A 14,537-nucleotide genomic window follows, 5' to 3' on the forward strand; every position below is an offset into this window, starting at 1 on the left:
AGGCTTGCAATAATACTACAAACACAACAAACAGACCACACAGTGTAAAAGCAAAACATTTCTTGTTGCCCTGAGCCAACTCTTCTTCTCAGCCCACCAGTAAGGAGATAAAATACCTGCTCAAACCTGAGAGATCTCAGAAATCAAAACATCCCTGTTTGAGAGACTTCTCCAGCTGCTTTTGCTTGCCGAGTATCATGGCATTTCCTCCTCTCTGTTGCCAATCTTTAATATAATTTCATTCCTTCTTTTCTGCAAAAGCCTGTTCTGGCTGCTTCAGGAGCCACTCTGGCCACAGAACAGGGCAGTGATGACAGTAGATAAAGAACACCCAAATTTGTAATATTGCAACTTGATCATATTTGTATCAAATAGGTTACAAAAACACAGCATAGAGGTCACCATAGGAACCTCTAAAATTCTACATACTTAATAGCAAGGGACAATGGGGTTAATACTTGGCTAAAATAAAGATGATCACATTTACTTACAGCTTCACTGTGATTTGCATGGTGAAAAAAAAAGGTGGTCTTCTCACGTCTGTTAATTTGCTACTGTGACCAGCCTCACTGACTTAAATGGAATTAGTCAGGCTAATAAATTCAAGCCCATGGCATGGGAATTAATTATTAACACAGGCAGCAGCAGAGACTTCTTTAACCTCAAAGAGACTTTTTTCCCCCCTTTATAAATGCCATACCACACATTTTCTTAGACTAAAAAGGCATTTATTGCAACAGTTTTATAAATATTGTTGTCTGTCACTGTCAAATAGCTAACAAGGCTCACTTGAACACCAACATTTAGTATAAAACAGATGTTACAAAGCAATATTTTAGGGCATGCACTGATCGTAAAGTAGTCCCGTAGGTCACTGTAATTTCATTATCTATTCACCCTGTGTTATTTTTGCTGAAAAGACTAGAGCATAAATACAAAGAAGTTTGGCAAATTCTTCTGGGCTACAAAAACCCCATTCTGCACTCTTACCCAACCAAATGCTCATTGACTCCATGTGGCTGCTGGGTATTGGCGTACAGAACGAAGCCTGGCATAAAGAATGCAGAACACCACTTAACACTATAGTTACAAGTTGCTTATTTGTATGTTTTATCTGTATATTAGTCTTGAGAACGCTGAACAAAGTCAAAAGGTAGAGATGACATTTCAGGTTAAACCATTAGACTTCATGTAATACAAAACAAGTGGCAAGAGTTCACACGGTTATGACAGCCTGCTTATTTGCAAAGAGGTTAAAGCAAACCAGACCTCATGACATATAAATCAGAAATACCAAGGCATACTAGGCATCTGTTTTAACCTAAACAGAACTCAATATGCTAATGAAATATATCTGCCTAAAATAAAGGCTGGGGACATCACACACAAATGTCAAGGTCCCACTATTTCATTTTTCTAATGAGTTAATAGGTTTGAAATTTCATCTTTGAATCACTTTATGAAGACTTGAATGCTAATTCCAGATTTAAAAAAAAATCTATTGTGGTAGTTTTTTTATATTTCAATATTTATCATTCGTTTCATATCACCAAAGGTAAAAAACTGAAAAAGTACCCATTGCTTTATATGTGAGCAGCCAAGTATTTCAGAAGCACACACCATATTCTGGAGTTAAATAATGAGATTTTTTTTTTCTCCTAGGTTTGACTGTGGCATCTGTGCTTACTTTCCTATTACCCTAATACTCTATATGACAACATTCTTTTGACTTATTGAACTTATCCTTGTTTCAGCTTGTTCAGAGTAAAAAAAGTGAAGATAACACCATAGTAAGTCTAAGACTGTGAGGCTAATTTTTGTACTGAAGAAAGTGAAAGAAGGTGTATGTATAAGAACTGCAAACATAATCCCCACACACATAGTATCTCAGGTTTATATATATTTTCCTGGATCATTCTGTCTCCCAAAAATCAGCTAGCAGCCAGGGAACAGGTAGAGTTCTGTATTTTGTCTTGTCTCCAGAGCAGAATCTAGCCTTTTGTTTTTATACTCTCTTATATAAACCTCAGACTTTACATGCACATACAAATATCTTCAGCAAAACCACATTGCCTAAACATTAATTCTGTGAAAAATATTTTTCATTAATCTAAACCTTACAGATCACTGTTGTGAAAAATCAGCAGGAATATTTTTATTCCCTGGCACAAAACCTAAGTGAATTTTTCATTTATTTAGCCTTCTACCAACACCACCTTAGGAAATTGAACTGAATGATGTCGAAACTAAGAGAGAGATATGAAGCTAAATCACTAGTTACTATAAAATGTTCGCTTCCCTGAGTAAGCATTGGAGCCATAAAAGATTTGCAGCTGCTCAGCACTTCTGAAAAATCCAATTACTTCTTTAAAAACACAAATATGAATTTAAGAATCATTTAGGAACAGCTCAGAAAAGTACTGGTAATTCTGTAATGCTCTTGTCTATAAAGAGTACAACACCTTTACAGAAAATTTCTTAAGAATGCCACAGAAAAGCTCATCTTGTAAGGACATTCCTAAACAGCCTCTAACTGCAGATCGGAATGAGCCTATGTGGAGCAGCAGCTGTTCTAAGATACAGGTTGTGAAGTCCTGCACTTATTCCAACCTCACACTGGTTTGGAAGAACATTCCTACTTCGATAAGTAACACAGGAAGAGGGCAAAAGCAACAGTTGGGAATGCCTATGGAACCGTGTCAGGGGAAGTTCAGACGGGACCTTAGGAAAAGGTTCTTCTCTGAGAGGGTGGCCGGTCACTGGAACAAGCTCTGCAGGGAAGTTAAGGAGCATCTGGATGATGCTCTTAGTCATATGGGTTAGCTTCAGGCAGTCCTGTGAGGAGCAGGGTGTTTGTTGGCCTCTAAGATCCTTATGGGTCCCTGCCAACCTGAGATAGTCTGTAAGTCTATGAGTGCTATTCAAAATACTTTGTAACCCAAGAAAAAAAATCTGCCCCTTTCTTTACAGTAGATTCATTGCTATTGCCAAGTCATAACACAGATTTTCAAACCAAGTAATGTCTTTTAAGTCTGTATTTTCACACCTATCGACTCCACAAGCTGCACATATCCTCTCTGACATTTCAAAATTGCACTTCTTTTGCCTCACTATCTGAGCCCAAATTAGTTAAATAACCATGTCTAAGCATATGTAATTTTATAAAACCTACTGTGAAAACAGAAAAAAAAAAGTTACCAAAGTGATTATTTCATATTAATAAAAAATGTTTAGAAAAGGAAGGCTTACCTAGATCTTACTCTGTATTTGCAAAAATCAGATACCTCAACATACAAATTGCATATAAATAAATAGATATGGACAAAAAAATGTAAAAAGCTGGCATATGGTTAAAAAAATTATTTTCTTTTTTATTAGTTTTTGTACACACGGACCTGACATTTTCTTTCAAATCTTTCAGTTAAGAGCCATAGCTATCCTGGGCAGGTTGAGGGAGAGCTGCCCAAACACACTGCTACAGAAATACTGATAATGAAATTTTAATTAGAGGAGCTAATGTATGGAGCTGCTAAGGTAAGATTTAGAGCCCCCATCCTTTGATACCCAGCCTGCAGCCAGTAGGGAGTACCTGCTCACTGGCCATTAAACAAACTGAGCAAGTACTCCCTGCTGCAGCCCACTGCCACTACTGCCTCTAGGGTCTTGAGAGGTTTTTATACCTCTGAAGGCCAGATCAAGCCTCCAGCTCTTACCTTGAGGCTTAACAGCAGAGGACATCTTGTGGCATAGTCTGACCAGTTGCCCACATCAGCCCTTACACAGCTGGGACCTGCCTAAAAGCCAAAATCTCATTCAAATCAGACTCCCTTCTCATGACATCAAGTAATATTTGCCTGGATAAAGGGTGCCAGATGGGCGCTGCCACATGTAAACTTATACAACAATAGAAGGTATGCCAAAACCATTAGCCCTCCCGGGTCATTTGTCCTTACCCAGTCTCTCCAGTCTTCTGTTCCAAACTGCTGGGAGTCATCAATGCCCCACCGTGCAGCATTCAAGCAAACTGCTTTACCAGTGTCACTACATGCTGTGGAGTCAGGTTTGAAAGGGATCATACCAATTCATGTCAGCTATGCGCATCCACAGCTCCATGAAGCACAGAAACACTGTAATATTTAAATGTATTTCTGATTTTTATCATAAATGTAAGGCTCTACGCAAAGTCATATTTTGTATAAAACACTAACACTTACCATAGTTACCTCTGAAAATAACTGATATTAGACCTTCTGTAATTCTCTGAAATACGTATTTCCTTCTTGTAAAGCTATTAACAAATACTTTACTTTTGGGAAATTATTTGGAGATGTTAGAACAAGAGGAGGGTGGGGGAAAATACACCTGCTACACAAGAGTGTGGCAAACCAATGAAACCACAAAGTCACAAAATGCCATTTACATGCTGTTAAAGTTACGTAATTTGCATATAAACTTTAATTCTGACTCTAGAGTACCAGAGGGTGCAAACTTCCTATGGACCCGGAAAAAACGTGAAAGAACTGACAGAGGTCTACTCTCTAAAACAAAAAAAAATTTCTTTTATGTAAATGTCTGATGCATTTGACAGATGAGAAAGTAAGGAGAAGACCAAACAAAAAAAAGAAAGACCTGTGTCTTCCCTTAAACTTACAGCAGTTATGTGAGTTATAGCAGTAACTGAGAAATAACTGAGTAGATATTTAGTACATGGAGGCAGTTGCAGGGCTCTTTTTTTGTTCCAGACCCAGGATATGGTGCCCCAAGTGAGCTTCAAGACCACTGCCTGAGTGGCATGCTGATGTACACCACATCAATCATTCTCTAATCCCTGCACTGAAGATTGGGAAAGTCAGTGCCAAACACAGCTTTAACATTATTTAACCCAAACTGGGGGTTCCTTCAGATTAGGGAGGCCACAAGTGTTTATTCTCTTGCTACCCAAGTATTGCAAAACCAGTCAAGATGGACAAGAAGGCCACAGAGGGAGTTCAAACTTTTCTCATCAATATGTTCTCTTTCAAAACCAGAATATTTCCCTTATGGTAAGAGAAGGCAGCATCACCCTGTGTTCAATGACATTATCAAATCAGCTAGGTGCTTTTTTTTTTCTGATGGGGGAAATCAATTAGCACCTCACCTATACCTAAAAATACGCAGTTATTTGAAACCAGCAATGAAAAAAAAAAAGAATTACGCAAAAAAAAAATCTTTCTAATTAATAATTACAGTCACATTTCCAACCACCACCATACTCTAAATATGCCCTCTCTAAGCTCCTTGCCTCTGTATTAAGTCACTGTGCAGCAAGCAATTCTTAAAGTACTTAGGAAATGTGCTCTTTAACAGTTGTTTGGTCGTAATCACACTAGAGGAACAAAAAATTATTTGGAGAGGGAAATATCTGCCTCCTTTTCCAATGCAGGCCTTTTCTCCTAGTTTCTGCTGGTACCAGTCAGTTAGAAAAAAAAATAAAACAGAAAATATTTGAAATGCCATAATCACTTAAAAATTACATTGAAGACTGCTACTTTATAGTAACTTTGTATAACAGGGATAAATCCTACTTTCCAATATTAAAAAGAAACCAAAAAGACAAAACATTTGAAAACCAAAATACCCTCCATGACAAGTTACTATGCATGCCCACTCAAATGTTAAGACTTACGAAGGATCATACAAACTTACATACCACATTTCCCTTATAACCTTCTCCTCAGATTTCATCCCAACTAGTAATTTCTAGATAACTCATACCTTCTTTGTCAACTTGAATTCCATAGTCCTGATTTTCCCACTGTGAAGAGGAACTCTTAGATAAACTCAGTGCTAAACTCAACCATCCACTTAAATGCCAGATAATAGATTGTTTTTCTGCTTCCTGTGGCCTTTTAATTAGACACTTTATTAGGCTAATTAAGTACTGTGAAGCTTAGGTGAAATTTTTTTTAGAACTGCTCATTTCTGCTAGTACTTCAACAAGAGAAAAAACATGATGAGAAAAACACAGCACACTGACAAGTAATCTGAAAAAGGAATAAAATATAATGTAAAGTACTTTGCTCTTGCTTTAAATCCTGTATTTTAAACACACCCAACTTCATATATGTAGAAAGCAGACTGACAGCTGTCACACAATTTTATCTTAGTATTATTATTGTCATCTATAACATACCTGTGTGCTCAGGTCCAACCAGGCTATCCTAAATCCAGAACTCTATTAAAGAAAAGAGGAGCCAAACTGGGTTTCTATCCTAGCTCAGTACCTTTAAATTATTAAATTAGCCCTTTAGTGGGTAATCAGGCAAATCGCTGAAACAGTAAATACCAAGCCATAAACTAAAGCAACCCTCAGGCTCTGAGAAAGAGCTGCAGTATCCCAGCTGCCTACAAATTAGCACGAAGGACAAAGAATTTACTCTAATGATTTCTTCACTTCACCTGTTTGCTGAATGTAAAGCTCATTATCCAGGCTTCTGCTTATCTGCTCCAGCCAATCTTAAAGTTAAATTATGCAGCTGTTGTGGGCCAAAGCAGACCTTATTAGGTGGTCTCTACTTGATCAGGTGATGAGTAAGTAAACCAACCCGAGAGAAGTAATCTATACTAAATAAAGCTACTGTATGCACTTTTAAAGTTCACTTCTTTCTGAATTTCTCTTCCCTCTCCCCAACTCTAGTCCAGTAATTTTAAGTGAACAAATCCTTAAAGACATCAATGAAAATATAAAAAATTAATCAATCTTTCTTTTGAAATAGGGACAAAGTGTTTGCTATGAAGGTAAGTTCATCTTCAATCTAATTCATATACCTTAAGCATAGGTTTGAAGAATTCTGAGCCTAAAAAAACTTAGTTTACAAACATCATTCTGTGAATAAGGATGCAAACCCAGCCAAGCTAGTTAACTATTTTATACTCCATGCAGCAATGAGACTAGAAAGGAGTTGCATTACAAATACCTTACCACATTCTATGTTAGAGAGTCCTCAAGCGCACCACATTAGATAAAACTTTGGCACTATTTAGATTTTAATTCTACTTAAGTAGAATTTTAGTGTAAGTTGGAAAGTGAATGAGTAACCTTACCTAAGTACATTTGACTGCTACATGTAAATGTGTCGTACGCTTCCTATTATGTGAAGAACGGGAATTCTTCACTCTAAAGTGAAGAATTCTCCACTCAAAGTTTTTATAATATTCTGTGGCTCATAAATACATTTTGACACTTTTCATCTCTGTAATATTTAGCATTCCTCTTCTACTATTTACTGGTGATAAAAACAGCTAACATGTTTCCTTTTTAGCTCATCTTTTTCCACAATAGCTACATTTTAGCAGTGGTTTGATGAACAAAAGATACTGCTGTTCTTATTAATCCCTGTCTTTCCTTACAAATAATCTCATTTATATTTCTTTGTAAGATAACACCAGCTGCCCACAGTCACCTTTAACATGAACAGGATATAATGGCATACAACACAGAAAAAGAGATTACTTCATACTACTGCACAATTACTTAAAAATATATTTACATGTCAGCAAAATTACTGTTTTTTTCATAAAAAGAGAAAAATTGATTTAATCTATTAGGAGGACATCCTATGGCTTGTTGGGAACTTTTATATTCTGCATGCTTTACACCTGGTTTTCCTATGTATGGAGAATTTATATTGCTGTATTCTCCCTTCCCCTTGTTTAAATTACTTTATATCTCACTCTTAAAAGAAATAGCTATTTCTTTCCAAAAGGCTACTGAAACACAATAAAGACATTCATCATCTCTTTCTGTTGGAAAAAAACCCATGCTAATGCTTGAATATGCAAGTTTAGTTTTGGAAAGTACCACAGCAAGCACACTTTGATAAATATATTACAAAAAAAAAAAAAAAAAGAAATTGGGAGAACTGTCCACTACTTTTATACTGCTGTGTTGGTATCCAGATCTGCAGATCAGAAACTGCACTTGCAGTTGTGCTCCCTGCTCTAGAAGAACCAAACAGCATTACAGTGTTTTGCCAAATTTGCTTTTTTGAAGCAATTTGGAAGGCAATTTTGTTATTTGATAAGATGTCCATCACTAAATTCACCTAAACACACATACAGGCACCCCTCCCAAACACACATACGCACACACACACATTGATTTTACAAAAGTCTCATTTTCTTTAAGCAAGAAATCACAACACTGAAAATATTCTCCTATGTGTTCACTGATTATTCTTAAATGATTTGTCACCACTCTGTCACTCAAAGGAGATGGTTATTTCACTCTTCTGAGAAGCTAACTATGTTCAAAAGCAGCTAGATGAGGATGGTGATGTGATATAAATTCCAATAGAAAAATGCACTGTCCATCCATATAGCCGTCCATCCTGAGAAACTTCCACTGCCAAATTCTTGCTATTTTCCATTGGTCATGGGGTTCCCATCAATAAATAGAAGGTCAGTGCAACAATGAGGAGCAAGCAGAAAGGAGAAGAGAAGGTCTGATAGGCAGCCGAAGGCATGAAAATATCTTCATACTTGTAAATACTGACAACGCGCTCTGACACGGGTGGAGAGTCTATATCGTGACGAGTTATAGAACCTTTAGCAGGTAAGGGCAGAAAGAAATAATGTCAGATGCAATTTTTTCTATAACTCCACCAAAGAAACAGGTAGGCAGACAGTTAATTTTCAAACCTACAAAAGCATGCAATATTACACTGTCAGGGAGTAGGCTCATTTCTTTCCTTTCTGAAATTAAATTTCTGAATAAAACAAATGAAATTCAAGTAAACAACAAACATCCTTCAAAGGAATTAAGAACTTCTAGTTACAAAGTTCTTCTAAATTCAGCTTTGGGAAGTGGTGATAGTGGGTATATAGCCAAAAAAACAAGACATGTTGGACTCCTGTCTTTCTTTTTATCCATTTTTAAGCCTCATGTTGCCAGAATTTTAGCTCATTAAAAAACCAAAAATTTTGGGGGGAGGGCATGTCTAGTAAGAATCATGTTATTGAAAGACATTTATCCATCTCAGCACATCAGTTCTGCTGGTAACAGAGATCAACTTACCCTGGATTGCTGGACCCCAAGCAAACAGGTAGTACCAACTCAAGTGCAAATCTACGATGGTTTCTTCTCGGGGAACATACACAGGACGCTTGAATCGACACGTTACACGGTTGTTTTCAAAAACCCCTTCCTCATCTCGAGCAGGATTTCTCTGGATTTCTTTAGCCCACTGACCAACATTATAGAAGTGCTGTATTCGGACTCTTCCGTTATCATCATGAACGCAAGCCATGACATCATCTCCTCCCTACAAGGTTAAAAAAAAATTGGAAGATGGAAAACAAAAGTGTCATAAACCACTTCCTCATTTATGTAATTCAAAACTAATCAAGACCTGGGACACTCCTTCCTTCTTTCTAAGTTATATATACACAAATATTTGTTCCCCTAACCAGGTGTCTTCAGTAAGATTGAAAAGCATGTAACTGGGTAGCAATAGTTACTTACCCTTACTATCTCTGAATTCTCTTTTGGATCTTTCTAAAAGTTATTTACTTAACATATATTTGTAGGATATGATATCACTCTGATATCACATAATTAATTGATCTGTGGAAGGCTCTTTTCTTTGCTATTTGTGAAGTTCTGGGATACTGCTTCATAAAATGTGGCAGTCTTGAATCCGTGATGTGTACAAAGTCCACTGCATCAAATCATGGACAGAAAACCAATACACTATTTAGTGAGACAGAGGAAATAAATCTACTACATATGAGAAAATAATAGCATCAATTAAAGTAAGTCTTTTCTAATCTCTTCTCATGTTCACTTAAGGGAACATCACTTTTCCTATCTCTTTTATCTCTTATAAGAAATGTTCAGCATGTAATAACAGAATACAGTGTGCCATAAGATGCAAGGAAAAAAGTAATCAACACGTGCTTCTTCACTTAGCATAAACAGCCAGCAAAGAACCAACAGACAGAAGGAAGAAGGAGACACTTATTTGTGGAGGTCATTCATTGAAATACCAAAGCAGTTGCTGGAACAGTTACTCAAGGTGACTGACAAAGTGGTAGAGCCCTGTAACACTCAGGGATGAGCATTAACTTCAGGAGTGCTATCTCATAGAAGCCTTAGCACCAAGAGCCATTAAAACACTATCCAAGCTGGATGAGTGCCACAGCTATCAGTGCTGTATTAAACACAGGCCCTGCTCCTCCCATACTCATCTTTCTGATACGTCATACTGATGATAGACATGATGCTTGCTAGTGTGATTACCCCTCAGTTCTTTGTTACAGGGAAAAGAGAGAAAAAGCATGTATTTCAGCACTGTGGGAATATTGCAATGGGCATTTGTAAAATATGTGCCAAAAGTGAGGGGAAAGAGGGGACGACTAGGTAAAACACATGCTTGAACAGTTTCTGCACCTTGGTGCTGCTACAGACAACCTTTCCAGCTTCTGTCTTGAGACTATGATTGCTCTCCATAACTTATTTTCCAACTTAACTTTATACATCTAAGCACAAATCCCTCATTCTTAAGGCGAAAAAGGCAAAAATAAAGCTGTTTTTACACTGAAGGAGAAAACTAAAAAAGAAAGAAAAAAACATTTTGAATTTCAGTTAACAGAATGACATTACAAAATCCTGCCAAGGCACAAAAGCCTGCAAGTGGAAAAGCAAATGTTATTTGATACAAAGAAATAGGTCAGAGGACTTTTAAAAAATCTATTGAGGACACAAAGTAGGTTTTTTTCCTGAACTTCTGAAGCTATCCAGGCCACACCATTTTGATTAGGGCCTCCAAAGCACAGCCCATTTCTCACAGCTGAGCTGTTTTGACTCAGAGCCATTTTACCATCAAAGCCTGTGCATCCCAGGACACCAAAACATCCTGAAAGTTATGCAAAAGATGGAGTCAGCAGGGGAGCCAGAGAGGAAGACAGATGCTGGCTGGTTTAGCCCAGCTGACTTACGGGCATTACATGATACGCAATGGCTGATGAGAGGAGGGCAGTGGGACCCTGCAGTCCACTGCAGGTACCTCAGAGCTACAAACTGGAAACACAATCTGATAGCCTGAGGACAAATACTTAAAGGTGCTGAGCTGCTTTGAAAACCCTGTTGAGAACTTGCATTGCCAGGCTTCTAAACTCTTCCCAAAATTTGGCTGTAAAGCCATTCTTTACATCAAAACCACAAACTGTTTCTTGTGACAGGAACTGTTCTTTATGACACAAAAACCTTCTATCTTCATTGTGTTTATTTCCAGTGTCATATTAAAGCATGTGTAATAATGACTGAGAAGCACCTTTGCTTTCTGTTTTTCATTTTGGGTCTGGTAAAAATGCTGTTAAGTCAGTGCAAGTCTTCCAAATAATTTTTTTTTTGTAGGTTCTAGGCCAGGATGTCTAATTCCTGTATCTTTTCAGACTGCTACTTTCAACCTTACAAGAAACAGTCCTTTCTTTGACTTGTGATTTAGGACATAGGCCCAGTATTGTTTTATATACTCATGCATGTTTCTGTACATGAACACCTATATTATAAACTGAATTTTAATCCTAAACATTTTACCAGGATCACAGACAAAACATCTTTGCATAAGTCACCTATTGCCCAGGTTTTCTGAAGTCCACACATTACATGCTTCTGTTTTGCTCATTAAGACTCAATGAAAAGTGGAGCTTTTGAATGAAAAAGTAAGTACAGGAATAAGCATAAAACCAAATCAAATAAAAATCCAGAAGAGGGAAGAAAGTTTAACAAGACTGCTTTCTAGAGTATAGATGTTTAAATTAGCAGGAATCATTTTCTCACACATTTGTGGCTTCCCTGGAACAACACATAGGTATGAAAGAAACACAAAAATTTCCTAAATTAAATAGTGAAATAAAAATTTATATTGCTGAAAGTCAGCTGATTTACTGAAGAATAAAATTACTTGCTATGCAGTTTATGGTGTGTCTTTTGCCCAAATTACACTGACATAAAGCACAACAGGACATTTCCATGTGAATTGGCTTATCCCTGAGGGCTTTTCTAATAAAAAGGCAAAAAGCTAGTGACATTCAAACATTCAGAGCTGAACTGAAATACTGTTGTAGTTCTCAGAGAAGAAGGGAAAGGAGATGTTAGGAAGGATGAAGCAGTTTTCTGTGAGTCAGTGCTCCCAGGGGGGCTACTGAATGGTGCTTTGTTTTCAGCAAGTCACTTCTACCTTAAATGCTCTGTTTCTCACCAATCAAATATACAAATATATATAAACCATTGAAATCCTAGCATGTGAAAGTGCATATATTGCCAACACGAAGAACTGTACACATCTTACCATTTTCTTGTCTGAGGAAAATCCCACTGCCACCCAGCCATCTGTGTCAGCACTCAACTCAAATTCAACATCAGCTCCAATTCTGCGGTAGCTTAGGAAGTAGTCACAAGTTTCTGCATTACATCCAGGTTTACCATACCTAAATGGAATTGAATAAACATAACCTTTTCCTTGAAATTTCCTGCTATGGAACTTAATAAAGGTTTTGCAAGAAAAAAACCTAGAAGAATGCATTTCGGTATAATGGCAGTAAAACATATATTCTGCTGGACATAAAGTAGCATTAATTGTTTGCAGTTATTACTCTTTTAGTGTAAGAATGTATAATATTCAAATAGTACAGCAAACAATTACACACAATATTACTCTGTTGATCTTCCTTGCTCAGGCTTTTTAAGCGCTTCATGAAAATACAAGAAATGTGAAGGAATTGTATGTCCATAACTATGACATGTATTCTTAAATAAACTAGTGTCCTCAAATAATATAGCCTGTACTACAGAGAATGTTCTTAAATAATGAACATTTATTAAAATGACTGTGAAACACTAACCAAAGTCTCCAATACCATCAGTCAGCATCTGTAAACATAAAGGTATCTTTATCTCTTATCTCAGACTGACCTGAAGCATCCCTTGGTTTTTCCACAGTCATCCACTCTGATTTTTGCAAATGGGTCCACAGGAGGAGCAGTAGGGAAAGGGTAACCTGTATAACCAGAATAAATCATTACTAAATAAAATACAAGGACTAAAAACCATTAATACTAAAGAGAAGGTGTTCCAGTAGCATTTAATTTGCTGATACCTGAACTGTTCAGATGAGTGACTACTTTGTCAAGTACACAATTCACTGCTCAGATAGTCCTGGATCCAGGTACCAAAGTAATGTGAATAACTGAAAACAAAACTTTTCTCAGGTCTCCTACATTCATCAAGGAAGGGGAAGAATGCTGAAGGGCAAAAGTTAATGTAAGGCAGCAGGACCATGGACTACTGTAGTCAACTAACAATTAGGGATCTCCACTCAGCTATCCCTTTGTGCACTCGTAGTCCCCTCAGGAAAGAGAACTGACTCCTCAGCCCTAAACGACAGCATTAGGTATAAATGCAGGCAGGGCACTAGATGCAGAGCTGTAGGAATGGATACTGAAAGGACCTTATAATACATCCTCCTTTATGAAGTAAAATAAAACACATTGCAGTAAAAGGTAAGAGAGTATCAAGAGAGGGAACTGCCTGCAGTTATGGCCTGCAATCACTTGTGAAGGCAGACGCAGAAGAGCCAGACAATGAGAGCTATGATTCCAAGCAATCCTCTGTCTGCTGCACGACAGTACCAAGGAGAAAGTGAGAACATTCACTAACAGACCTATTCAGTCTTGGCTTGTGGGAGCTGGTGGCTGTTGCATAAGCACAGGTATTTTAATAGGATATTCTTTTACTTAGCCAGATGAAAACCAAAGTGCTGGCTGTGAAACTAGAAAATCATCTGAAAACGCTTCATTGAGTAGGCATAGCGCTTCGTTGAGTAGGAAATGAACACTGCAGTTAGTTACAGCATCAGCACACAAACTTTTGACCTACACAACTTTGGGCATTTGGGAGCCTTGACTCACTTCCCTAGATTTCTGACAATGGTAATGGAGAAGTATGCTGAAAGCTGCAAATCACAGCTCCACCAACTGTATCAAGGGCCGGGTAAATTACCCTGCACAAATAAGTTCACAGAATTTCACAGCAGTGTGTAGCGGCGCATTACTGAAACACAGGTCACAGGACATGCTAGTTTCTCACCTCTTACGTATTTTCAAATCCACTGAACAAATGCAGCCTAGCCGCAAAAGTGGAGTTCTAACATTCCGCCATTTGTAAATGAAAAAAAAAAAATAAAACCACACCCCCAAAGCCACGAGCACACTGTTTCGTGACACTTTAGGGCATCCATCACACGTCCTTTCGAAGCCCACACAGCCCAGGACTCCTTTTTACGCTTCCAACCCGGAAAGCTTTGCAAGAGGGGAAGGCGAGGCGCCGCCGGCCGGCCCCGCTCTGCGAGAAGGCGACGGCCCCCGGCCCGGCCTCCCGCCCGGGGAGATGCCCGTGTCCGGGGATGGCCGCGGAGCGAGGCGGCGGCTCTGCGGAGAGCGGGGCAGGGCACCCGGGGCCCCGCGGCGGCCCCGGCCCCGAGCGGCAGCGCTGCCTG

The 14,537-nt window shown here is 38.2% G+C and overlaps 1 protein-coding gene across 1 annotated transcript; it reads right to left on the minus strand.

Moving 5' to 3' along the window:
* Positions 1-711: 711 nt before the first annotated feature.
* Positions 712-14,141, minus strand: FRRS1L (ferric chelate reductase 1 like; the record flags this gene model as incomplete). Its single annotated transcript, XM_042020148.1, has 5 exons — positions 712-8,584; positions 9,056-9,302; positions 12,333-12,471; positions 12,956-13,040; positions 14,129-14,141. Coding segments are annotated over 5 exons (657 nt in total), but the record flags the coding sequence as incomplete, so codon positions are not given.
* Between the last annotated feature and the right edge of the window lie 396 nt (positions 14,142-14,537).

This window comes from Corvus kubaryi, unplaced genomic scaffold (assembly GCF_017639235.1).
Source record: "Corvus kubaryi isolate FWS band 111438036 unplaced genomic scaffold, C.kubaryi_AGA036_p1.0 36834, whole genome shotgun sequence".
Taxonomy (NCBI): Eukaryota; Metazoa; Chordata; class Aves; order Passeriformes; family Corvidae; genus Corvus; species Corvus kubaryi.